We start from the raw sequence: 27760 nt of genomic DNA, 5'->3' as shown, positions 1-27760 counted from the left end.
TTATTCTACAGATCTCTGTCACCATGACCTACTTCTACTGCTATGTAGTACACTGTCCCTGGAGTCAGGTCATTCATGACAAAATCAGTGAACAGGTCTGAGGTGTTGAAGACGGCTTCTCCTACAACACCGCTGAGGGGAGAGGAGTAGAGTACATAGCGCTGTAGGACACCATTAGGCTGGATGGGGGCCGTCCAGCGGACTTCAATGGACCTGGGCCCACGGGGAAACAGAGTCGGTGGGTCCACTGAAGTCGGGGGAAGCTGTGAGGTTGTGATGGTGGCTGCTAAACTGTTGGTGCAGCCAACCTGAGTGCAAGCTGACAGTGGAAGGAAAGGCAAGTGATATTTACAGTAATCAGTCATGATCCCTGCCATGATATACATCATTTCAGTGTGTCAGTTGGCATGGTAATTTAATGGTCTGTATGGTCAGTTTTACATTCTTTATCAACTTACTTATGGTTTCTAAAATTCATTATGTTTAGAAGGACAACTGCGAGAAGCTGTGATACCACTATCTTCGTTATGTGAAAGATAATCTCTTGTAATACCAGAGGTGTACAAGTCAAAATCTATACAATACCTGGCCAGTAGCCAAGTCTATAGCAGGTGTGTCAAATTCTGTCAAATTCATTTAGGTTCTGTTGAATGAAAATGCCTCAAAATGCACTCAAACAATGTGCTACTGTAAGGTTCATGTATTTTAAGGATATTTTTTGCAGGTCAAATGTCATAGTAATCATGTACAAATATCTGACAGAATGATAAACAATACCTCTCGCTCTGTAGACATTGCTCTGTTTGGTACCCTCTCTCATTATACTGGTAGGAACCACACAGTCTTCATCTTCTAAAGCCTATGTTTTCATGATAATACTCTATTAGAGTGAAATCATAGAGTGCATACAACGAAGAGGAAATACACATTGTGATGATACTTGGATAACACCAAGAAGACACCCAATGAGAGTGTACTCTTACCTGTGACGACAAGCCTGTATGGATTGAACACACTGAGGCCTGTAACGGTGTAATTACGAGCTAACCCAGTGTAGACACTAACACCGTCGAGTAACAGGGTGTATGAGGTGATGAGGCCATTGGGTCTGTCTGGAAGGGCCCATCCCACCGTGATGCTACGAGCTGTCTTCGACAAGGCCTCTGGTGCATTGACTCCAGAGGGTGCTATTAGGATTGAGAAATGTAGTACCTCTTTGTCATCAGGAAAAAAGAGTAATAGAACCCTGAGACAAACTGCTGGTAAGTCAGGATAATAATAATAAAATAAAACCCATCAAACTATGACTTCATCATTGTCATCAAATATTGATCAGAGTTTGTCCCTGATAACAGGGGTGGCCAAATTCACCTCACTCTAACAGCAACTGCTCTTGCACCTTTTCTCCACCATGCCCAATCTGGGGCATCCTCCTTCCTCTCCTTCCTATGAGCTCCTCCTCTATCTGTCTCTTCCACGTCTTCTTTGGTCATTTTCGCATATCATGACCTAATATCTGGTCAGTTTCCCCATTTGCTTGTACATTTATCATACAAATAAATTGTTAAATCACTTCAGTGATCCCTTGCATTTAGTGGATTTCTATCCTTCAGGTTTATGTCAGTTTTCATGGGTGTATGCAAGGGGGGGTCGGGAGGGTCGTACGACCCCCCCAAATTTTCAAAAGGTCCACTTTTTGTAACAGACATTTTTGTTTTTCGAGGGCTTTTTACCCTGTATACAACAGGGGGAAAAGGTGACCAGGTGGTGTTCCAGCAAATTGTCAAAAACCTCGTAAATTTCGTAACTTAGTTTTAATCTGCCATAACTTATTTCTTAGGCTTAATTAAGCCGCACCGCCATGTTTATTGATTTTCCTGTCTCCCATCAGCAACTAATCGAACTGGTTGCCTAGATTACACACTTACAGCCGGCTTTATTACTTGCGCCTTACCCTATGACAACCGCGGCCGTTTGAATCATAGATGGCCTAACCTATATTGTCCTGTAAAGGAGAATGTTATAATTCATACTCATGTTTTCAACTCCTGTCCTTTTCGATTGAGATTGAAGTGCATAAAATTATTCTACTTTCTTACTACATTCGGAGGCAAAGTTAAGCAGGATTAACTAGCTCTGGGAGTATCGTCAACTCTGGAATACTTGTATAAAATGGTCCGCAAAACTTTTTACTATAATATACTCTAGGATTTAATAGGAAGGTGTAGCTAGTCAGCAACTTTTTTTAAATGCAGTTTTCAAATTACCGATTCAAGAACTTGTAAGTGACCAACTCAGGTTTTATCACCAGTTTTAACATAAATGAGTTTTTCTAAGTACCCAAGGGTGTGCCGAAAAAGTCACTTTTGTATGCACCAAATGGCCCTATTTTAAGATATAAAATTCAAAAACTCCCCACCGTGGGAGGGGGGAAAACACCCTCCCCCGCTCCGCTCCCTCGCAAAGGTAAAGGTCCAAAAATTGTGATTATGACCCCCAAGAAAAAAATCCTGGATACACCCCTGGACCAACTCAGGTTTTATCACCAGTTTTAACATAAATGGGAATTCTTTTCTAAGTATGCCGAAAAAGTCACTTTTGTATGCACCAAATGGCCCCATTTTAAGATATAATATTAAAAAACTCCTCACCGTGGGAGGGGGGACACCCCCCTCCCACACCCTCCCCCCGCTCGGTCGCTCCGCTCCCTCGCAAAGGTAAAGGTCCAAAAATTGTGATTACGACCCCCCCAGAAAAAATCCTGGATACACCCCTGGTTTTGTAATAGCTTCTGACCACACAAGCAATGAAAATCAAAGATTTTCAGGGACAAACACCATACTAGGACTTTTCATAGCTCAGTTGATAAGAGCACCAGTATAGAGATCCAGAGGTGTCAGATTCAAATCCCAATGGAATTCATTTTTTTTGTTTGCTAATTTACATCCATATTATAAATTTCTGGTCAGTTTTCCATATTTGTCCGCATTTATCATAGGGTTACATCTGAATATTTATCTGTTTTCTGACATCAATCATTATTTCTGCTTCAAGTTTCACAAGAAGCTGTCCCACCCCTTACAATTCATCACACTTTTCATGTCATTGACATGTTTGCTGGGAGTAGAGACTATACCTTCTTCCTGTGTCCTCACAGCTACTGCTGAACTCTCGGTGCAACCACCTGCTGTGCATGCTGTCAGTGTCACCTCATAGTTTGTGAATGGTATCACATCAGTGATGTTCCCTGGCAATTAAAAGAAGAAAATATTATGCCTCGTATGAAATTACAGTGGAGATAATTCTTGATTAAGACAGTTTTCAGTAAAATCACTATCATGTAAGATACTCTGAGAAATTTCCTTACAAAACATCTTTAAGTGACTATGCCTCCTGTTAGTTTTTAGCACATACTGCAGCTCCTATTAGGAGAACTCAGTGGTGATGGAACAGCTCAGTCTCTTTTTGATGCTCATGCAAATTAAAAGAATTTCTTCTCAGTGTACACAACATGATTAATTGCCCCAAAAAACACATGCTATGACACAGTTTGCTGAAGAACCTTTGTCAAATGCTCTTCATGAACAATATTCATGTTGTCTTTTATGAGAGATCTTCAGAATTGAACAGAAACATCATTTGAACAGTCTTCTGTACACATGAAAACATGGTTCCTGAAAACTGCAAGCCACATTTGTGAAAGTACTTTGAAACTGTTGATGCAGACACATAATGATCAACAATACACTCTAATTCTGGTCAAAGCAATAATGAAGCTGTACAGGGGCCAAGTGTATGAGAAGCAGCAATGCCTTACCTGTATTTTCAGTTAGTAGGGTGTCAGTGTAGATGCCCTGGACTGGGTCTAACTCAGGCAAGTCCTGGTTGTAAGCTGAGAGAATATACTGTGTGAGGAGACCAGTGTTTCCTGTGGGTCTCTGCCACTGGAGCTGGATGATGTAGCCAGTGATGGAGACTGGGTCGATGGGGGGACTTACTCCGGTGGGAGCTGATAGATTGGAGAGATACAGAATCAAGAACATAAACAGTCAGAGTAGCAAAACAGATTACTCGGTAATCAAATGCTATGGAGAACTTGACAAAGCTTTGAAGACATATGCTACATGGCCCCCAATGTTCGTTACATGCCCACGGGCACATCCTCTGGGTTGCCTTGATTGTCTATAGGCAGATATTCAAAGACCATCTGCATTTGAATAGGGATTAAGAAATTCCCTTAATCCTCCTGGCTTTCACACTTCATTGGTTCACACTATTCACACCTGAGTGGGTTGTCTAATTGGCAATAAGGCTATTGAGGTAATTAGGGAGGTAATTTATTCTATTTTGCACAAAGTCACAAATACACCCATATGCATGGGCAATTCAGGGCTTAACCAGCATAGTGACAATCATTAGTACATGATTGGTCTGCTTGACCTCTCCACCTTATGGAGTACTTCTAAACTCATGGACATAAAAGGCATAAATTCCAAAGCTTGTCATCATGCCAGACTGGATTATTGTGAACAACAAAAACTTACTCAGAGCATTTCCTTTTTCACTCAGCCACATAATAGATATTGACACATTTCACCAACTTCTTGGGGACTTGTTGCTTACATGCCAGGAAAGAGAAAATCAGTCAAGTATGTAATTCTTTGATGTTTCACACAGAGCAGAATGTGTTGTTTATGGAATAAACATACTACATACTCAAAACGCTTTCACATAAATCAATTTTGGTCACATCAATACATCAAACATGAGTATCCTCAGAAATCAATAAGAGTCACCAATTGATTTACACTTTCCTGGCTGCACAGTATGATATTTAATCATTATTCTAGTTATGTAGTGCATTAGCAAATTTTTCCGCTTGCTTGCTTCTGGTCTATGTTAGTTTTACCTCCTTCTCTGGTCCTCCCAGCAGTCCATGTGCTGTCTGTTGAGCCGGCCACATTACTGGCTGTAACTTGGTAGAGGTATTCTAGAAATAAAGACAATCACTCACATTACAAGCAGCATACAGGCATACAAGCAAAAACATATCCTAGTTGTTTTGTTGCTATCTTTTAAAGAAACACTGAACATAAAAATGTACAAAGCATGCATAATCAATGAAAAAAAAAACATTTTCAAAACCATATTTTATCTCTTTGACGAACACAAAGCATACTTCAAACGGTGCTAACACACTAGTTGACAGCTATGCCATCTTACCAGTAAAGACACTCAGGCCAGTATCCAGCAAGCGTCTGCTACTTCCACTGTAAACGTTGGTGGCCTGAGGCTCAGAGCACTGACCACCTGTGGCCAACACAGGGGGACAGCCATCCAGGTAAACATTGAGGAGACTCCTCACATCACGGGTTAGATCCACAGCAGACGCAGCGACTGACAAGCCTCGCATGCAGCCTCCAAAACCTGTCAGAAAAAAACATTAAGAGATTGTAAACAAATGCACACATGCCAATTAAAAAAAAAAAAAGTGATAATGATAATTATACGGCATAAGACCTGTAAAATGTCCACAAGAATCTTCAGCCTATTGAAGGAGGCAGACTTAACAAAAAGAAGAAGAAGTAATAATGGCAGCATCTTTGGTGACTCCAAGTGTAATGTGCGCGGCAGCTGCAGTTTGAAACAATCATGGCATTTGGTAAATCATTCACTGAGAACTTTAGAATGGAGTCTTGAAAGTTTCTGGTGCATGATTATCACGAGGGTGACAAGGATTTCCCACATATGATAGTATTAACACAGTACAGGGTTATCCATCTAAGCCTCTTCAATATCAGAACTGCTCTTTGAAGGAACCTTGTCTTCATTATCATCCCAGCATCACTAGTTACCTATTCACACGCCAGATTGACAGAAGGACAGTGGCCACAGTGCTGATTTTCCTTGCCCTCCCCCTTAATTAGTGTGGGTGTGGCTCCCAACTACTCAGAAGTGTACAGTGATATTCACTAACAAATACAATGTCTTCACAAATTTCCTGGCAAAATGATGTGCATTATGCAGCTTACACACTAAGTTTTCATTGTTTGATTGTTTGATATATAGGGAAATGTGGGACACATTCCTTCAAAGTGTTCAACAAGCAAACTATGTTGTGAAACTCTGTCACATCTCACCTGGGGAATTGAGGCCACTTGCTGCCAACAGCTCCTCTGCCTCTGTTTCCATGGCAACCCCACCCAAGTAGAGAGGGGATGTGAGGGAGAGGGAGGCTGTGGGAAGCACCAGCCCAGACGAAGCTCCTCCGTCTACAGACACAGAAAGCTGGTTAGCCACCTTGGTAAGTGTGATTGTCTTCCACAGGCCATCACACAGAGGATTCCCAGCCATGGTCAGGGAGGACACGGGGGCAGAACCAGTTGATATGTGCACCTGGGGACAAGGCAAAGACAGCTTACATCATCAGAGGTTACTCTACACACATCTTGTTTGAATGCCTCTTGCAAATCTGTTTTAACATCCATTCATATAATGTTGCCACTTTCTCTGAAAAGAAAGGCAGTATTCCTTGCAGCAGAGCCCCAGCCCTCAATGAGCTTTCATAAAATTTGATCTGTGTAAGACAAGCGGTATATTTATGGCCTACAATGTACCTCTAAGTTTAATGATGAATGACATCTGCTCATGCTTATATCAATTTTTCTTGATTCACTCAGGTTGCTCCATTCACTCCTAGAGTTGCGCCAATTATCTTCAATAGCAATGTCATTCTATGGTGCTCAACTGGAATAGTGCAACTATGCTGACAGAGCATGCTGGTATCTCATGGGACGATGAAGCAATATCAAACTTGACTCCCGACTCTAACATGCCAACACTAATCTTTATAACCTACACACACAATGATCACAAAGTAAGGGATTCTATTACAGAGGAGCATGGATCATTCTTGGAATCACACACTGAGTGATAAAAAGATTAAAACAAAGAAAATCCCTATGCACTAAATTGGCAACGATGGAGTTGCACATACATTCCACACCTAAAGTTAAAAGCCACAGTAGCCCACTACACAGGTGAAAGATTACAAAAAGGAGCTCAGAATTAATTGTAGAATCAGTCTCTGAAGTGTACATGACTGTAACTGTAATATTTTCATCACTTTTTTCCCTTAAAAATTCTATGAACAGTGAACATTATATTTTTTCAACATCAACAAAAATGCCAACTAGTCCTAAGTGTAACTAATACAAGCAAGGAACATCCTTATGGCACAGACTAATGTCTGTAAATAAATGCATCTGCATGTTTTTTTACCTCAAGGTTTCCAGCATTCAATCGGACCAAGAGAAACCTCCCAGCCTCATGATAGGCAAAGAGTATCAATCCTGACTGCTGGTCTGTTCGCACATCAAGTGAAATCAGAAAATTGCTGCCACCTGAGAAAGTGCCTTCAGCTAGTCCAAGGTGACCTGTACCATGTATGATTGCAGAAAGTTATGACAGTTGCAGCAATAATGTGAAAGACTGTAACAACTTACTTGCTTACAATGGTAAGCACACTGTCAGGTAAAACTGCAACTTCCATTACAATGGCATGAAAAGTGCAATTATGACTTCTTAATTGCATTTGCAGTACATACTTATTCACTGATTTCTATACATAAATTGTAAAACTCCTATCATTCTTACAAACAAATGTGACCCGCGACAACGGTTTCAGGCAAAAGTCGCAAGAGCAAATTCCCCCCTAGGTGGGGTACAAAGATTTTGACCATTATTTTTGTCGATTTAGGTTTTTTGCAGAAATCGAATCTTTGATATGTTTTCTACATCTACACTAAATTTCATAGCATAAGACTAAGTTTTTCCTATCGAAAATGGAATTTTAAGCACCCTATGTTGGATCGCACTCGTCAGTTTCGAGCTTCTTTCGAACGCCGCGCCAATATCCCCGGTGTTGCTATGGCGCAGGGTCTCGCATGCGATTGGCTGGTGCATCGCATACATTTACATAATTTGGCTTTCGGAGACACCAGTTGCAGCGTTTGGGGAATGCTTTGTCCACGCGTGCACGATTACATGCTCCATTGTTCTTGCTATAGTGGTTTATATACGCTCGCTCTGTAGTGCGCGTGCTCTTCGTTTGGCTTTCTATCCAAACTATTCTAACGCAATGTTCAACAACGGAAGTGAAAGAAAAATCATGTAGCATGACATAATCGTGTGAAAAGAAAACTAAATAATCTCAAATTTGTCTACTTGTACATGTAAGTAAAAATTATGACAGCAGACTGACTCAATGGAAGGTAGATAAGAGGAAAGGAGCGGTCACATGTGACCAATTATATTCAAACTAACTACAAGTCAAGATCGCACCAAACTAACGAGTCGTGTTTGTTTGTTTGTTTGTTTGTTTTAACTAAATTAGCACCACCAAACAAAGCAACATATATGCATGGCTTGTAAAAGCAAAACAAACAGGAAGCGTGACCCTTGCCAGCACTAGCAATTTTCTGCCTTCAAAAGGGTCGCCAATGATAAAGACAAATCAACCACAATGCAAACGCGATGTGTAAATGTGTGGATTCGCCACCGCTCCTGTTACATGCACACAGTCATGGCGTGTGGATGCCATTGCGTAATGCGTGCACCATACACATGTACATGTACACCACACGTGCAATTATCGTATTCGCCATCTTGAAAGACGTACTGGTAAACAAACCCGAGCGAAACGCGTTGTTTTTCGGCTCCATACGCTGAGCTCCGAGGAAGGTGCCCGGAAAATTTGACTCTCTCAGTGAGCCAATAAGAAGGCGATGTGGTTGCTAAAGGCGGGGCTTAACATCGATTGGCACCATCGTACGGATGGGTGATTCTCCCCTCGCATCGCCGCTCGGACATTGTCTTTGAGAAAGAGGTGAATCTTCAAAGCCTGTTTTCTCGCAAGTTTGTCAGGCTAACAACTTAAGAAGTGCATTTTATTTCTCTTTTTATGCCCACTTATGGTGCCGAAGAATACGAGTGTTTTATATCAATGCAAAGCTTAGGAAATTGGCAATGTGATTCAGTGAAAAAATGAATTTTCAAAATTCCCGACTTTTGCCTGAAACCGTTGTCGCCGGTCACAAATGTACTCATTTATGATATGATGTTCAGGTATCAGAACATACAAGACACTGCAGGTATCATATAAGATTTTGGGCTTTAACATCTATTTCTACAACTCAAATCTTATGACTTAAAACTATGCTAAGAAAGGCATACATCACATGGACTAGAGACAAGGGCCGGTATTCCATAAACTTCTAAGACAAATTGCTTAAGTTTAAGCAATTTGTCTTAGATTTTTGCTTAGCTAAGAAAATTGCCCTAACGGTATTCCACAAACTGTAAGGCATTTTTCTTAAATCGGGCGGTTTGGCTAAGCAAAAATCTTAAATTCTGATGACGTCATAAGCAAGATAATTCATGTCATCACTGTTCGCGAACAGCTGCCCCACGGTGAAAGTCTATGTATTTTACGTGTTTAAGCAACAATCGCAACTACCCTAGCCACCCATGGAAAAAGATGTAGGCCTAATGCACACTTTTACAGAGGCTTTTTTTTTTCTTAATAGGAGCAACGTCTTCATATTACTCTAGGTCTCACAGTGTCTCTGTGCAACATGAATGTCAGTAAACCGCCTAGGCCCCTACTAATTTAGTAGTAGGCAACCTAGACCTAACAGTTACGTGTTGTTTTGGATCTTTTCGGCCAACGTTACGGCCTTTTTAGTGAGACTCACACCGCAATACATCACACCACATTTCAAGTACGACACCGAGTGAACATCATGAAATCACGGGAATCAAAATCAAAGCGAGTAGGCCTACTTATGTTTACACCCTAACGTTACTAGGCCCAGATAACTTTAAAAAGTATTTAGTATTCCGTACTCACTAATCCGGTAGAGCCGGAGAGGACGCTTCGGCTTTGTGACAGGGCTACTCGCCTGACTCGATACACAAACTGTGATCGCCGCACGTATACGTCTACGTCTAGTCTAGGGGGGGGGGGGTTGTGGCATAAACGTAGACTTATCCGGGCGGCTAAGTGCGTTCCTCTAGCTGCGCGCTCCACTCTGCCGCTAATGCGCGCTGAGAAGGAGGTCGAGGGCACGCATATACGCACAACACATACCCCCCCCCATTCCCCCGTGGCCCATGGCCCACCGAGTTTCTACCGTATTGTTACTGCGCAAGTTCCCACGAGACGCACACGAGACGCTTCGTCAAACCCTGAACTCATTTCATTTACATTACTGATTACTGATGAACTTCTTTATTTAGCAAAAAGATGAAAAATCATGAGCTAAAACCGCCATCTTTTCTACATTGTTATGCTACACCCATAATTTTTTCTTACTAGAACCCAAGTTAAGACAGCTCAATAGCTGTCTTAAATTTAGGGTAAATTTCTTAGACAAATGTCGTTATGGAATACCGACGGCACATTTTTAAGAAAATATGCTTAGCCAGCAAGCCGAAATCTGTCTTAGCTAAGACAAAATTCTTAGCAAAATTCTTAGCAAAATGCTAAGACAAATTCTTAGCCAATTTTTATGGAATACGAACTTAAGCTAAGAATTTTATCTTAGCCAGAAAATAAGCAAAATTGCTTAGATTTTCTGACTTAAGCATGCTTATCTAGTTTATGGAATACCGGCCAAGAATGCTACCATAGAACTGTTAGAGGAACAATGTATTCCTATCAAGTAAAGTTCAAATGAAGTATCGCAGTGTGTCTGTACTGTAGGCAGACATTTCAAGAGCTAGCTAAGAGCGTGGTTTGCAATGTATGACTCTTAACCTCATACTTTCCATGGCTCATCTTATTCATTCCATTCACGATAACCTGAGTCATGTATTAAGCAGGCAGACACACAACAAAACGTTTCATGTCCCTGTAGCAGTAAATCATGTGTCAGTGCTTACCTTGGCCAAGGAAATGGACACCCCTATTTAACTCAGTGGGACAGCCCTGCCAGTCACCAGGAAGCTGTGATCTCTCAGTGGCAGTGGAATAGTCCAAGTCCACCCACACAGGGGTGGGGACATGCACCCTCTCTATCATGATGTTCCTCAGGCAACCAACAAGATTTGACTGAATGACGGCAAGGTCACCAGTATCCGACCTACGAAGGTCAAAGTTCGCAGGCAAGCCACCAACATATACACCTGTGGTTCCTCCAATAATAGTAGAAGCAGTGGGTGCTGTGACAGTGCCTGCAAGTCAACAAACAGAGCATTCACTCCATGTGCAAGTCACAACTTAAAATTATGTTGATTGTAACCAAAGCAATTGTCTTTGCATACAGCTCAAATATGCATGATAATCTCAGGTCCAGCATAAATTTTGTGATGGAGGGTGAAGTATTGCCGCTTAAGAAGCATTAAATAAATTTTTGTACTTTTAAATTACTGTTTCTTATACAGGATGATACACTTTGAGAGCCATTTGCAGACATCCAGCTGATGTAATGATACTAATACTACAAGCATGCTTACTGAAATCAGTGCTTCATTTCAACAAGAATTGCTCTATTGCACTTGCTTTCACACCAAAAAAGTGTGCTAAACTTCAGGGTACTTTGTGCACAGAAAACCTCACATATGATGCAGACAAAATTTTCAGCTTGTTAAAACTGCCCCTACAAGTACCTGTGGGCCAGCAATCACAATCTTTCAACACATTTCAACACAAGAGAATATAATACACCTTTTTACTACTGAACCTTCTGTGGCTTGACACCATAAGAAATACTGTCTTCTTGCCAATCCACGTATAGCCAATACTGTTCATCTTCCAAAGCTACTAGCTCTACAGATAAGCATCATTATATTGTCAAAAGTCACAATTTAGCACAAAAGCAACATCAATGGGTGTAGACCATTACTTATAGACCCACCTGTGTACAAGTCATCCACCACAATGCTGCCGACATTACCAGCCCTGGCCACAGTCACTTTGTGCCACAAACCATCATCATAGGTGCGGCCTCCATCGTTGGTAGGCGTGGCTCCTGCTACCCCATCCTGGGGGTCAAAGATGAACCAGGGACGCCCCTCCCTCAATTGAATGGCAATCATCTCTTCTTGCTCTCCGTCTGAGGCAGCGAAGAGAAGGAGGGCAGATACCGGGGCTGGGGCACTGTTTGGACGGGTCACCCGGAATTCTAGCTCAATGCCTACAAATATCAGAAGATGCAGAAACACATTTTATGAATGGCTTTAGTAACTATGAAATGTATGTTGTCGAAAAAAAACAGGGACATATATCATAAGTTTTCCAATCATGAAGTGAAAGGAACTTTTGTTCCAGCAAACTTGCAAGAAGTACCAGTGAATCCAAATCAAAGAGGAAACTTTAAAAAAAAAAGGATGTATGTCCATTATGCTATGAGAGACTGTATTTTGATATATAAGATGTACCACACAAAACCATTTGATATACCGGTGCCGAGGACCATTATACCATCATGAAATGGAACAAGAATCCCTTTTATCAGGACTGGCTGATATAGGGACAAAAACAATCAATGGTTTTGAACATGAGAAGGATTAATGTCATTTACACCATGACATCAGTAAAACTCTTTAAGCAGGAGCTGGGCCGAATTATCATTGGCCCAGAGGGCAGAGTTGACATACCAGTGTAGGCTGAAAATGGCAGGATGTTCCCTGGAAACAGGTAGTAGCCCCCTCCAGTGAATCTGGCACCCCTCTCCACTCTGGGTGGAGAGGAGCTGAGTGCAGCCACTGTGCGCTGGACTAGATAGGATGGGTCAGGTCCATTCTGCAGCATGGGGGGTTGCCACATCACCAGCATGGTGGACGAATTGAAACCATCAACGAGGGGTGGTCCTTGTTCAGCAGGCACTGAGTAGAATCACACACAGTATAACAAAACTTGAAATCACTCCCTTTGTGTGAATAGGCTATAACTCTCCTCATAAGCTCAAACATATCATTTGCAATCAATGTACATAACCACAAACATGCTTTAAATCTGCCAACAACTGCAAAGCTACTGTACATAAGATCACATAAATAACATATTATTCTATTTACATTCAGTATGCATTCATAAGTGACATTGATGTATGCCACAGAAATAAATCATTCCTTTGACATTACATTACTATATCAACCAATATCTGGAAAATATAAAAGGGAGATTATTTGTGTCATACAATAAACAGGGACACATTTGAGTGCTTCCATTTTCAAGGCATTTCCAACTAATCCTGCCCCAGAATTTACTCAACACAATTTCAATTGAAAACCAGAATAAATGTCTGGGGTCAATGTCTCTATTTGACCACTGACCTGATGGCAATGTTCGTCCACCTCCTCTCTCACTCAGCACACAGGAGATGCTGTTACAAGCTTCCACTGCAAATTCATGCAGCGAGTATGGTTGGAGACCGCCAAGAACAAATGATCTGGTATCCCCACTGCCAAAGAAGATCAGCTGAAAGACGGAAGAAAAAACAAATCTAGGAAGGTTCAACAATATCAAGGGTCTGCAAACTGGACAGGTTAACAAGAGAGAGCTGAGGAGTGAGTACTGGTATGTAACCCCAAATGAAGACTCTGAGAAGAGAGGGTTACAAGAGAATGAAATTCAAATATACATGGTGATTGAGGGAATGCAGTAGTATTAGTAGTACACATAAGCAAAGTTTCAGTTAAAATCAGATAATCCATTCAATAGTTATGTGTATTCAAAGTCTTGTACCACCGTCGCAGGATGAAAAGACTACAACACTTTGTGATGTCAAGTACGGACAACAATATAAAGAAAAAGTGGCAAAATTCAAAATATTTTACTTTTCCAGCATAATGAAAGAATACTTGACTCACCTATTTCCTAGAGCAGGGGGAATAATATTACTTGTAACTTATGTTAGTAATAAGTCAAAGGAATTAGAACTCTTTATGAAAAATGAAATTTTGCAGAATTCTCTTTGTATTTTCATTATATCATTGTCCATGCATGACGTCACAAACTGTAGTGGTCTTCTCATCCAGCGATGGTGGCACTGAATTTTAAAATTCCATAACCTTTTAACCAATTGTTAGATTTTACGTGATCTACTAATATTGCTGTATTCACTCAATTCACATGTTTATTTGGGTTTCATTCACCTTTAACAATTAAGAGTATCCTACTTGATCTGTGAAAGATATTGTAATGTCAATCGATGACTGAATACCTGCCGGATTTCAGGAGGACCAAAAGGGTCATTGCTAGAGATGAATTTGTAGAGACTGTAGGTGACCACCACTCCTCGTATCTCACTCTCCTCTGGTTGAGGCCAAGTGATGTTGAGCTCGCTGCTGGACAGGCCAACTGCTGATGGTGCTGGAGTGGACAGAGGAGCTAGAGGATGACAAAAAAAAAAAAAAAGAGAGCCAAGGTTACACATCATTTACAGTCTCCTGGATGTCACTTTTGTTTTTGCTTTCTTGAAAAATTTGGTGAATTAAACATTCTAATAAAAAACAATTTTGATTGATTTATGTATTTATCTATTTTACTCTTTTTTTTAAGAGCGTAAGCCAAGGTCTGCATCTTTGCAAGTAGAAATTTATGCAATCAAAATAATAATGACTGGCAATGGCAGACAATTTGAGTAATGATAAAGTCATGCAGGCCCAAGGCTAGGCCCAAGGCTTTGCCCAAGCCAAGTATCATAATGCATTGCTTCTGTAGCCTTGCAGGGAGGAGAAGAAATACCAAATGAAGAAGAACAATTTTTTTTCCAGTCTTTCTTCAAACATCATGTCAATCCCAGCATTAAGACATCACAAAAGAAGACATTCATTTTTCATGATCACAAGATCACTAAATCTGCAGCACAGACGGTCTTACCAGCCTCCCCAGTCCTGACAGTGGTCCAGCCACTCTGGCCAGTGCCAGCCAGATTACGGGCCGTCACTTGGTACTGGTAGCGGGTGAAGGGGTCCAGCCCTGTGTGGGTGAAGTTGGTGTCAGGGGGCTGGGCGGGGTACTCCAGGGGTGTCAGCACTGGTCTTGGGTTGTACCACCCCGCAGGATTGAAGATTCTGGTTTCTCCAGGGTTGGAGATGCCACGGGAGTCAGGATAACCACGGTAAAAGAGCTCGTAGTGGGTGATGATGCCTAGTAAAAGGGAGATTTAGATGGAAAATCTATGATTGCAAATAGACGAAGATGTGCAGTTTAACTTCCAGCAAACACTTAACTTCTATGTAAAACAAAGAGCAAATTCTTGTCTTCTTTTATTTCTTGGTGAAAGCCTAGCTATCATTTATTCTTCTAAATGAAGACTAGACATGCAGTTGAGTCAGAGTCAAAAATCAAATCTAGTGTAATGACCTTTAGAGGAAACAATCAAACGCTTATAAGCACACCTGGGATACTTTTATTCAATTTCTTTCATTAGAAATTCTACCTTGTTAATATGCCAACATTTGCATCAGTATGCTTTCATTAAACAACTATCTAAGCTCATCCCTCATACCATTAGCTTCTGTTGGATGATTCCACTTGATGAAGACACTGCTATCTGAGATGGCTGTTGCATTTGGTGCCCCTACTCCCTCTGGGGCAGCCATAGGAGTGTAGGCTAGTGATGGCCTTCCCTGGCCGCATGACCCAGGGGTGCACACCGTTAGGTAGAAGGTGTAGTTGGTAAATGGTATGAGGTCTGTGGCCCTGTAGCTGGTGGCCAGCCCACTGTAGTGCTGAGTAGGAGGATCTGGCTTGCTTGGAGTGACCGAGGTCAGAATGTACTGGGTTACCACTGCAGAGATGTCTAGTATATTGAGGAAAGAGTAGATATTTTGAAAATTGATACTATTTTGTGTATCAGCTTAATGTGATGGTTTGTAATCAGCAAAGACAACAAGTTTTTCTAATATTTGACCACGCTAATCCTTCAACACAAATACTCAAAAAATTGATCTATGCAGCAATTATGGAAATTTTGCGAGTCAACCGATATTTACAAAATTAACAAGTCCCAATAATAATTCCACCTGTAACAGAATTGCAGTGGATATTGTCTCTTTCTCTTGAATAAGGACAATATCTATTCTCATTTAATTCTGTGGATTTTGACTGTGAATGCAACCACTGGTCAAATAACTGTTTTCAACTTTGTAATGAGCAAAATATATGATATATACAGTAATTTGTTTCTTGAGCTAAGTTTGTCAAGAGTGAAAATTAGACTTAAGCCTTGATCTCCTGAATTTCATCAGGTTTTATTTCAAATCTCAACCAAATTCAAGTCTTGCAACATGTCAACCATGCACTGACTGTGAAGGAACACATCAGAGTTTCCTCTTTCGTTTCTGTTTCTGCCTGAGAGCTGAAATTTGAGAATTGGTAATGACCTCTAGCCAATGACTTTAACCTAATATTTTCCCACAGATCTTATCAGTTAAATGCCTTATCATACTTTCAGTTTGTAACAAATTTGATGAAATTCTGACCACATTTTCAAAATGATCTTGTTAACAAAATATTTGAATGGATGGAAGGATGGACAAATTTAGTTTGAAACAAGTGAAACATTGATGCTGTGAATCAGTTTCATCCCGCAACAACCATGAAGGAGAGCATGGCTTTGGGCACTCACCATCCGGTCTTGACCACAGGAAGTCTGCTGACCGGGCCTGCACATTGCTGATAATCAGAACGTCAAATCCAGCTGGGATGGCATCAGGTGTCTCAGCAATGACTGTGGGGCTAGTAGCCCTGCCTGCTTCATTGACTGACTGGACATAATAACTGTAAGTGGTGAACGGTGACAGATTCTGGTCTTCAAACTGCTGAATGCCTGCAAGTATATGGGGAAAACAGAATATTTCATACCTGAATAAATGATCGCAGCAACTTGATTTTGACAATATGGAGACTCACAGGCACAAATTTCCTCTCAAAAGTATCATCAGTATTGGCAAATAATCACTTGCCAAGTAAAAGGGAAGTATTTTCACATACTGTAATTTATTCAAACCATTTAACATTTCTGTCAAAACTTTTGAACTTGTCCTCTACTGGTTTTGATACTTTTGTGGTATGCTGCACTGACATCCTACTTCAATTAATGATGCCACACACTAAGTCACAGTATGTTTGCATGTCATGAGATTGCATAGCATTCTAAAGGTTTTTTTTTTAAAATATATATACATAGAAAACATAGAATAATAGGATTGACAGAACTGATATGAATGTTGATAGATCATACTGTACATTAACTGGCATACTACAGTACTTGGCTTTATTTGTCAGAAAAAACAAGTTACAACAATTGCAGGCACATTTCATGTTATTTTGCTGCAAATTACATTACGTTGTTGCACTGGCACCAAATTTATTTATCCATCTTTTCATTATATCTCCATGAGATCTATGGAAGCGTACAATGAGCCCATATTCCCCTAACCACTCAAAGCAGCCAGTTTAGCATGGTTTAATAGCATCAGACAAAGAGGAAGCTGGATTGAGTGCCTTACCAAGAGGGTTGGCTGCTGTACCATTGTAGATCAGGGTGTTGTTGCGGTACAGCAGGTAAGAGACAATATTACCGTTGGGTTCATCAGGCGGTCCCCACGTCAGGAGGATAGTAAAGGGGTTGACGGCCTGCCAGACAGGAGGTGGTTGCTGGGCGGGGGCTGTGGTGGGTGTTCACATGACAACACAAATCACTGCAATAAAAGTCTCTCTTCAAAGTTTGCGATAACATGTCAATAAATGGAACAATCAGGAAGCACCAAGAAATATAATAAACATAGACTTTCTACACTGTAAGGCTGTATAAAGTTTACAAGCAAAATCAAGGATAAATGGTAATGAATCACCAAGGAATGCAAAGTGCATTTTGTGACAAGGTAGGCACAGAAATAAAGCTTTTAAATGAAATCAAACAGGTTGTGATGCAATAAGAAATAAAGTAAACCTTTGGAGTGAATAATATGTGTAAGGTGGGATGGAGGGATGACTTACTCATGGAACAGCCCTGAGGATTGGACGCCCGGAGGTTGCTGGAACCTGCACGACACGTGTCACACTGGCGACCCGTCACCAGATCTTTGCACTCACACTGTCCAGTATTGGCATCACAGGTTGTGTTCAGACTCCCACGTGGGTCACAGTCACATGATTCACACCTGGCAGAATCAAAAATGGAGCAAGATGACCTTTACTGTCAGTGATTGACAGTCTTTGTAAATGAATCAATACAAAATGTATTTCTTCACTCTGTGATACATTATTTTACATTAAGCTTTGCTGGCACAAATGTTGGAAGCTTTGCAAAATGAACGTAAAACTCACCTTCCAGTGTTGGGGTCAAAGTTGAAGTATCCAGTCAGACAGCTGTTGCATCTCCTCCCAGTGACACCTGAGTCTCCAGACCGACACTGGCACTGACCAGTGACCCCATCACAGACAGAGTTGGGTTCTGTGCCCAGTGGCTGGCAGTCACATGGCAAGCACCCACGGCCACCATTTGGAGCCAGATAGAAGCCTGCAGAGGAGGCAGCAAGTAGAGGCAAGGGCATAGTACATAGATAATTTCACACGATCTTCGAGAGGAAGTGCTTACTGAATCACAGTTAACAAAAAAGTTCATTGAGACTTTATGAGACATGAAAGGGTAACTTTGTTGGGTATCATTAAGATGTAATCAAAGCTCCTGTATATAAACTGAAAAGAGCACTATCTGTAATGACAAAAGAGTATATGACACAAACAATGTAATGAGCCTCCCAATGGCCAACGAATAAGTTTGTATATGCATGATAAATACATACATCGTATATAGATATATATGATTTTTATCTTCAGTCAACCTTGCAGTTATCAGGGCATCAGGATGAAAATGACAAAAAGAAAAAGAAAGGCAAACATGATATTGGAGTCTTACCTCCTGCACACATATCACACTGCCTTCCAATCCTGTTTGTCAGACAGGAGCACTGGCCCGAGTTCTGGTCACACACCAGCACCGCTCCACTGGCTCCAAGCTGGGTCCCCGCTGCATCGCAACCGCAGGAGGTGCACCCATCCACGTTGGTTGCACTCAGATTGAAAGTGTTTGGGGCACAAGAGTTACAGGTCTGCCCCAATACATTGGCCTTGCACTCACACTGCCCCGTGACTGTGTCGCAAGTCCGGGAGCCGTTGACTGTCCCAGGAGTGTTGCAGGAGCAAGGGGTGCAACCCTGGACACTGGATAATTGGAGGTTGTAGGTCTCTGGTGCACACTGATCACATCGCAGTCCCTGTCCAATGGAAAACAAACACACACTTTGATCAAAACACCAGACAAGACAGTTTAATATAAGAAGAAAGTGCTAAATTTTTAAACTGTACAAGAAAGTCATTAAATAAAAGCCTTCTGAAACTTGAAATATTTTTAGAACAAGATGTACATAGCTTTAACATACTAATGAATATTCATGCATTATTAAATCTGAGGAGCACATATGTTTGAAATTTAATTTTTACTAAACCAAAACCTCTGCTAGATACCTGGTATTCAAAAGGTACGTGTGTTGTTACACAGGCCTTTTGCAACTTTTAAATGTTGAAAAACTGATGCATGATCAATTAAATCGGGTCTAGGGCAATTACCCCCTCGGCAATTACCCCGCACCCTTCCCCTGGCCCTAATCCTAATCCTAATCCTGAACCTAACCCTGACCCTAACCCAAACTCCTAACCCTAAACCTAATTCTAACCCTAATCTTTACTCTAACCTTACCACCAACCAGTATTTGGCCGGGGGGTAATTGTCCTCTGGGGGTAATTGCCCGGATACGAATTAAATCACCCAAACTTTGAGGCACAATTGCAGGATTACAATGATCTCATTTTGTTTGTGTTGAAAAGGTTTTCCATCCATAGCTAATATCATTTATGCATTTTTGTTTATCATGTGCGCAAGACCTTGACTAACCTACATACATGTCATGATTTCATTACAAAAGAGTGGACTATGATAGGAGACCATTAAAACTTTGCCTGATTGATGCATCTTCTTCCTTGAGTTTTTTCCCCTTTCTGTCAAGATAAAACAGGCAATATCACTGTCTTTCACTTCTATCACATCAGCATACACAACAATCATACGTTCACATTTCATTACTTCTCATTCATATTGGTTGGCAGACTGAACTCAATTAGTCAGGAGTATGGTGTGATTTTGTGAAAAAGAAAAATACAATTGCTCTATATTGTCCATATTACATATCAACATTTCTCATGGTCATGAAAAGGGTTGCACAAAAATGTGCTTTTATCACCCATAAATAAATACAAAACTGTCATTATCATCATTCTATTATTATCATTTTCGTTATCATCAGCAGCATTGTCAATATCATGCAGAATCACAATCATCATCATCATCAAATCATTATCATCATCATCATCATCATCATCATCATCATCATCATCATCATCATCATCATCATCATCATCATCATCATCATCATCATCATCATCATCATCACTATATGGGTATGAACTGAATTCACCAACCTGTACATTAGCCTTGCAGACACACTGCCCAGTCTCCTTGTCACAAGCCGTACCAGGCTCAGTGCCCGCCTCTTCACAGTCACACTGGGAGCAGCCATTTTGCCTCAGGCCGTAGAACCCGTCCCTACACTCATCACAGGTCCTACCCTCTGTGGACAGCATACATTGGCACTGACCACCCTCAGGGTTGCAGTAGACACTGGCTGAGCCAAACGCATTGCAGCCGCAGGGCTGGCAGCCAAGGAGGTTGGAAGCAGCCAAGTTGTAGAAACCGTAGTTACAACGATCACATTTGTCACCTGCAGTGAAAAAAGAAAATGTATCACATATGAGTCTCCTCTACCTTTTTGTTTTTGTTTTTTTCTATAGGAGCTGCTGCTCAGAACTGCTTAAAATGCTCCTTTTCAACCGCCCTTCTTTCAGATTAACTTTGGTTGTTCCATTGCACATTTCATGTCTGTGTATAAGATTTTCTAAATCAATCTCCATCATCAATCATCATTTTCACATCATCTCTGATTCATTTGTAACAAGATATCTAAAAAAACCTGACTTTCCAGCATGACATTCACAGTACATTGTTCTGTGTTCCTGATGAATTCTTCTTGGTCCAGAGACTAAATTAAGTTTGCTGATGTTAATCTTTGCTTACATTTAGCATGATCATGTTCATTAGTTCCAAGACTAAAAATGTGAACTTTCTTAAAACTCACACCACCACTATGAAGTAATTTGTATCTCACCTATGACATTTGCTTTGCAGGTGCAAAGACCGGTTTCTTGGTGGCAGGTAATGCTTCCGTTCACTGTGCCTGCCTGGTCACATTCACACGGCTCACAGCCATTAGGGTTTGTTGCCTGGAGGTCGAAGTAGCCAGTCTGGCAGGTATCACAGGTCCTGCCTGTTGTGAAGGGCTTGCAGTCACATGTACCATTCACCTGTACATGGCATGGCATTGACATGGTGATTATTGGTATGACACAGCATCAACAACTCACAACAATTCAATGATTTGGATTCTGAAGTGTAGTTACTAGAATTAACAGTCAACCAACTGGTTGAAAAAAAAAAATACTGCCCTTTCCTTTCTCTGAACTCATCCCTTTTCAGGAAAATACTTTATGAAGACATTAATCTTGATACAAAACTCCTTCAACAGAAGCAAATTCTGTTTTGTGATGAGTCTGAGTAGTGCTGAAATACACAATCCCATGTCCCTTATTTGCATCATGATTACCTGTCTTAGAGAGTACTGCACTCATTTATATACAATAGGTAACACAGTTTAGTTCATCTGTAGAATGGAAAGGGGATTTTTTTTTTTCAGGGGCAAGAGAAAATTTTTTGTTCTCACCCTGGTACAAATGGGGTTTCCAGCTACAGTGCCATTGGTGAGGCAGTTGCACAGGTTGCACACAGTTGGTGAGTTGAGAAGAGTCCCGTCAGTACGGAAGTAACCTTCTACGCACTCCTCACAGTTCCTGCCTTCTGTATTATCCTGACAATCCACACACAGCCCTCCACCTCCCCTACAGAAGAAAAAGCAGAGATGGATTTGAATATAATGTACATTTGGATAGAATGATAGATAGATAGATAGATAGATGGATGGATAGATAGATGGATAGATAGATAGAGAGATAGATCAATCAACAGATCAATACATAAACAAGAAGAGCAGTGGATTGAAGGACAGAAAATACACCGAAAGGGTGACACACAATGATTTTAACATTCTGCCGAGAGTACACTTAAAGGGATGGTACAGTATTGGTGGAGATGAGAATTGGGCTTTTAACTTTTTGCGAGATACCAAGAAAACACTAATAAAATAGTACAGAGCATACCATTCTAAGAGGAATTCAAAGTTTATTTGATGAAAATCGGGTTTGGAATGACTGAAACATCCAAAAACAAAGTAAAACAAAGCGATCATACTATAAGGTGTCGTGGGTCCCACACTTTACTAGGATTGCTCTGTTTTGGATATCTCAGCCATTTCAAAACCAATTTTCATCAAATAAATGTTGAATTCCTCATGGAATTACATGCTCTTTCATATTTCATAAGAGGTTTCTCATTATCTCACCAAAAAATGTTAGAAACCTGAAATTAGGTCTCAACCAAAACTATATGATCCCTTTAATATCTGATTTAATCAATGCAGGATATTCATTTACACTCTGATTCTCCCATAATCTATTTCTGCTTTCTCCCTCACACCCCTCCCCACAAAATAAGCATTTCAGGATTATGATTAACATAATAACAACAAATATTATCAGGCCTGCAAATGCCCTATATTTCAACATCTATTCATATTGTTTACATTCTAAAAACAAATTAATTCTAATATCTGTGGTGCTAATGAAACCCTTACAAATGCGCACAGCTTAATTTATGTTCAAGACAATAAAATATTGAATATGCAGTAATCTATTTTACCTTTGCAAAATAGTTATAACATCATTTCCTGAGTACATTTGTTTTAAGTTTTCTTTACCTGTCTATTTCCAACATATACAAAAACAAATGTTATTCATTAGTTTATTATCATTTTCAGGGGAGAAAATATAAAGGCATAGGAACATTTCACAAGACTTTGGAGGGAATCCATAGCAATGTCCAGATCAATGATTTTTAATATTGTTTTTTACTGATCATACTAGTGGCAAATTTAAAGTGCAAATAAAGTGCTGGAAAGCTTGACTTCAAACTTGGCATAAGTTTTTGAAGTGTTCTGGAATAGAAAATCTCTCCAAAAGATATGAATACAGGTTTACTTCCAGCAGTGAAGAAAATTGCCTTGCATATAAATTATCTTCTTAATCAAAAAAATAACTCCTCCCCCTCTGCCCCCCCCCCCCCAAAAAAAACCCCAATAACAACAAACAAACAAACAAATCAAAAACAGAAGCCATATGAGCTGTGTACCTGAAGTGATCATTGGGATAAGGATCCAGTGATGCATTGTAGACACAGCTCAAGGCGTGGTCATTGCACTGGCAGGGCTTACAATTGTAGGCATTGACCTGATCACCATGGCGGAATGGCTTGTCATTGTATAGTGGCAAGCACTGATCACACTGTAAAAAAAATAAAGAAGAAATAAACAAACGATAGAAACATGGATTAGACAGTGAGTGATGGTAGCACACATAGGGAGATGTGCCTCTAATAATTGAGAACACACAACTGAAATGAAAAACTTTCTTCTGTTTCTCAGTCTCTCCCCACCCCCCGCCCCCTCCATTCTGTTCTCTTTTGCTTTGTCTTTTGGCCAATCTCAATCTCATATATCTCAACAGGCATGCACTTTTGGGGGCACATTTCTCAAAGATCATGTTTCTATGTTTTTTGCTGTATGTTGAATCTAAATGTTTCCCTTGTTTATGTCCTAGAACAGGTAGTGTAACTTACGCACTTGTGAAAGGCAATCTATACTGTAAAGTGTCAAGTGTGTTGTGACCACTAGCTGTCCAGAGACTACAAGAAAGGAGAACTGGGCTTAGTTTGCTTTTACAAACACAGGACTTGTATACTGCATACAATACACTGATGTGCATCATAGTTTGTGAGTAATTGTTGTGCACTCTTGGTGTCATGCGTAGAAAGTAATTAAAGTTGCAAATAATTCAGCTTTATAAGATGGCTAAGTAATTTCCAGCTTGCTGATTGGTCAAAGCGTACCACGTGATCATTCGCGAAAAGTGTCTATCCCTGCACACCCGTAGGATTTTCGCGCACCCAAATTGTCTAATGCACTGTTTTGACTCATGCGCAGTGTCTCAAAAGTCTAGATTTCGATTTGTAACAGCTTATGCTCAATGAGGTCACGTAAAATGAAAAATGAACTTTTCATAAACTAATTGCTTACATTTAGAAATATTCCATTAATATTTCATGGTTAAATGTGATTTCAGTCATGCACTAGTAATATAAAAAGAGACTCAATGTTGTCTTTAACCAAAAATTGACTCATGTCCACGACAGTCTGCCGTACACAGGCACAACACACAAAATCACCTTATAACTTAACTACAATTTGTAGCTAGCCGGCCTGATCCACCAGATCATGTTGAAAAAGAAATTGAATTTATGACACAAATTCATCGATCGCCAGGGACGTACCGACGATTTTTCAGTGGAAACTCAGTAAAAATAACCTTTTGCAGTAAAATTCTTCATTTAACCAGATAGTTTCAAGGCCACCACTCATATTATTTTATAGGATTTAAAACTTGTGCTTTCAAAAATTAACTCCTGCTGAAATAAGAGTTTTTATGGCTCCTCGTTTTTACTGATTTTGATCTAGTCTATCACACGATCTACGATCTTGATTACTGATTGGCTTAAGTTTCGTCGCTGTAGCCTGCCCTTGTGCGTCTGTTTCGAAATCACAACTCATTCGGAAACCTTGAGATATGGCGTCTGTGAATCAAACAAAGGAGGAGCACTTTTCCATCTCCTTCCAAGTTATGACAGATGAAGAGATTGACCAACTGGTAAACGACATGGACAGCAAAGGGACAAAGAAGGTATTGAAATTTGCTAAATGTAAACTCATGGACTTTGCCAAATTCACTGGAACTGATTTGGAAGAAATCGCCAAGGATACCAAAGATTTGGACAAGTTTTTGACCAAATTCTACTCCGGAATAAGGAAGGACAATGGAGAATCATACAAAACAAGGTCGCTACAAAACATTAGGTTCAGTGTTCAGAGATACTTTGTCGAGAACTATGGAATAGATATTGGTGATAGCAGCAAGTTTCCTCAAGCAAACCGCGTTTTCAAAGCGATGAAAGTGAAGGCAAAGAGAGAAGGTAAAGGATCCGTTGTACACAAATCCCGTGATTTCGTCAGACGACATGAGCAAGATACAAGAGTCACTAGACCTCTCCACCCCCAGAGGCCTCCAGGATAAGGTTTTCTTGGACGTTCTCACCTTTTACTGTAATTGAGGACAGGAGAACATTCGTGGAATGAAAGCTGAAGACTTTACCATCAAAGCAGATGATTCCGGACGGAAATACGTACAAATGAGAGACTTTCTAACAAAAAACAACCGCGAAAATGTCATCCGAGAAGCCGATGCTGGCTTGATGTTTGAAATGCCTGAACTGGGTGAAAGGTGTCCGGTAGCCACATTTGAGAAATATGCAGCGAAGTTGAACCCCCAAAACCCTTGGATGTGGCAAAGGCCAAAAGATATTTCGAAGAAGGAGCTGGCACAAGATACCCCATGGTTCGACAATGCCCCATTAGGCATTACCACGATTGGCAACAAACTGAAAAATCTGTCACAAAAGGCCTGATGCAAGCTAACGTACACCAATCACTGTCTAAGGGCAACCAGCATCACAACACTCGATGCCTGTGGATACGAGGCTCGCGATATCCAGAGTGTCAGCGGGCACAAATCGGCAGATTCGCTGAAGCACTATTCCAAAACAAGCCAAACGAAACTGAAAAAAATGTCTGAATCGTTGGCCACTTGCCTATACTCGGATGTCAACAAGGACAAAGAGAACCAGGAGCTGGGCGACCAGGAATCTACATCTTGTAGCAAGGCCATCGTGGAATGCCCCTCCACATCCAGTGCCATAGCAACGACAACGAGTAACTTTAGTCAAGAAACTGTAGCATATGGCTATGACTACGACTCCGAGTACGAGTGCGACATCCGGCAGGATAACATCGTTCTAACCCAAAACCAAACTATTAGTACACAGTCGAGATCGTCGATCACGGTCAGGAGGGACACCAGTCACGTTCGTTCGGAGAGTGGAAACGTTTTCCACTTCCACGGATGTAACGTGACTATCAACAACTAGATCTAGGCAGTATAAGCTGTCAGATCTGCTGTAAATAGCTGTAAATATGTTGAATTCTTGAGAGTTGGAACATTTTCAATTTCATGTGTTGGATTTGAAACTTTGGAATATATCACAGATTCAGCACAAGCTGGGATAATCTCGGAGAAAGCCTACTCTGGACCATTTTCCAACGGTTAAGTACAATTTCAAAATCTTTGATATTTGATTTATTTCATTATTTCTTTCTCATACAAGGTATATTCACCTCGCGTTTGAAATTACTTAGCCATCTTATAAAAGGAATAACGCATTTTCCCGTCGTTGTTCAGCGATATGCAGTGCACGAGAGGTTTCTTCTTCGCATGCACACTCCACACTCGCCTCTGGCTCGTGTGGAGTGCGCATGCTCAGAAGAAACCTCTCGTGCACTGCATACTCGCTAAACAACTCCGCGGAATGCGTTATTCCTATAATACATCATCCACCGAGTACACTGCTGATATGATATGTAAAATGAATGATTTGTCAATTTACTCACATGAACTCCCATAGTGTAGCTGGAAGAGAGACAGTTGCATGTGTAGGTGTCAGAGCTGATATCACATGTATCAGCATGCCCACTGCAGTCACATCTGGAAAGGGAAAATATACAGTGTATGAAACACTATATCTCACTGAAACAGCTCTTTGACAACATTATGTATTTCTGATCATATACATTACAACCAATTCTTGTGTTGATCTGTCAGTGTGTATATAATGTGACAGAATATTACGTGAAATCCAATATACGTTTCTCTTAATTCTATCAGATGTCAATTCATGCATTGCTCCATCCCTTTATTCATTCACTTCCTCATTTCTCATTCCCTCATTCTTCCTGCCCTATTTGTCCATCCCTCATTCCTCCAGTCCCCATTTGTCCATTCCCCAGTCCTCCAGCCACTATTTGTCCATCTACCATTCCTCCATCCTTCAGTCCTCTTGCCACTAGTAGTCCATCCCAAATTCTACAATCATCTCTAATGCTCCAACCTTAGCCCTGCATCCATCACTCTTACATTTCTTTCATCCTCAATCCTTCAAACCCTTCATTTCTCAAACATCAGTATTCCATCTCCTGTGTCCTTAGTTAAGTCATATATTCATCATAGTGCTTACCTTGCACTGACGGTCAGCTCTTCTATACCATAGTACCTGTGCCTCTGACTGGTGACATGGTAGTGACCTTCCATAACCAAACGGACCCTGCTTGCCCTGACAAACTCCAGCAGGGCTGGAGTGTTATAGAAATCGTTATAGCCAGGGCGAGCAGACGGTTCAGGGGCAAGCAGCTGGAATGTGATGTTGCCCTTTGAGTAGGGTACATCACTAAAGGGGGAAGT

At 40.8% G+C, this 27760-nt stretch overlaps 1 protein-coding gene and 1 pseudogene across 1 annotated transcript in view; one reads left to right on the top strand and one right to left on the bottom strand.

Moving 5' to 3' along the window:
- The window catches only part of LOC139727737 (usherin-like), an 87203-nt gene that overhangs the window by 37586 nt on the left and 21857 nt on the right, over positions 1 to 27760 (bottom strand). Inside the window, 26 exon segments of the mRNA XM_071638716.1 lie at positions 33 to 319; positions 984 to 1187; positions 3137 to 3247; positions 3818 to 4009; positions 4910 to 4990; positions 5224 to 5427; positions 6141 to 6396; positions 7282 to 7436; positions 10945 to 11235; positions 11919 to 12197; positions 12661 to 12888; positions 13339 to 13483; positions 14229 to 14395; positions 14888 to 15157; positions 15519 to 15812; positions 16641 to 16841; positions 17524 to 17682; positions 18014 to 18177; positions 18344 to 18536; positions 18936 to 19293; positions 20555 to 20853; positions 21298 to 21493; positions 21910 to 22084; positions 23490 to 23641; positions 26914 to 27007; positions 27537 to 27746. Of these exon segments, the coding sequence (XP_071494817.1) occupies positions 33 to 319; positions 984 to 1187; positions 3137 to 3247; positions 3818 to 4009; positions 4910 to 4990; positions 5224 to 5427; positions 6141 to 6396; positions 7282 to 7436; positions 10945 to 11235; positions 11919 to 12197; positions 12661 to 12888; positions 13339 to 13483; positions 14229 to 14395; positions 14888 to 15157; positions 15519 to 15812; positions 16641 to 16841; positions 17524 to 17682; positions 18014 to 18177; positions 18344 to 18536; positions 18936 to 19293; positions 20555 to 20853; positions 21298 to 21493; positions 21910 to 22084; positions 23490 to 23641; positions 26914 to 27007; positions 27537 to 27746 (5365 nt within the window).
- Positions 25428 to 26166, top strand: LOC139727727 (uncharacterized; annotated as a pseudogene).

Source organism: Diadema antillarum, unplaced genomic scaffold (assembly GCF_040938485.1).
Source record: "Diadema antillarum isolate AM-2024a unplaced genomic scaffold, OU_Dant_1.0 seq00000149_RagTag, whole genome shotgun sequence".
Lineage (NCBI taxonomy): Eukaryota > Metazoa > Echinodermata > Echinoidea > Diadematoida > Diadematidae > Diadema > Diadema antillarum.
This window is presented reverse-complemented; position numbering and strand designations above follow the sequence as displayed.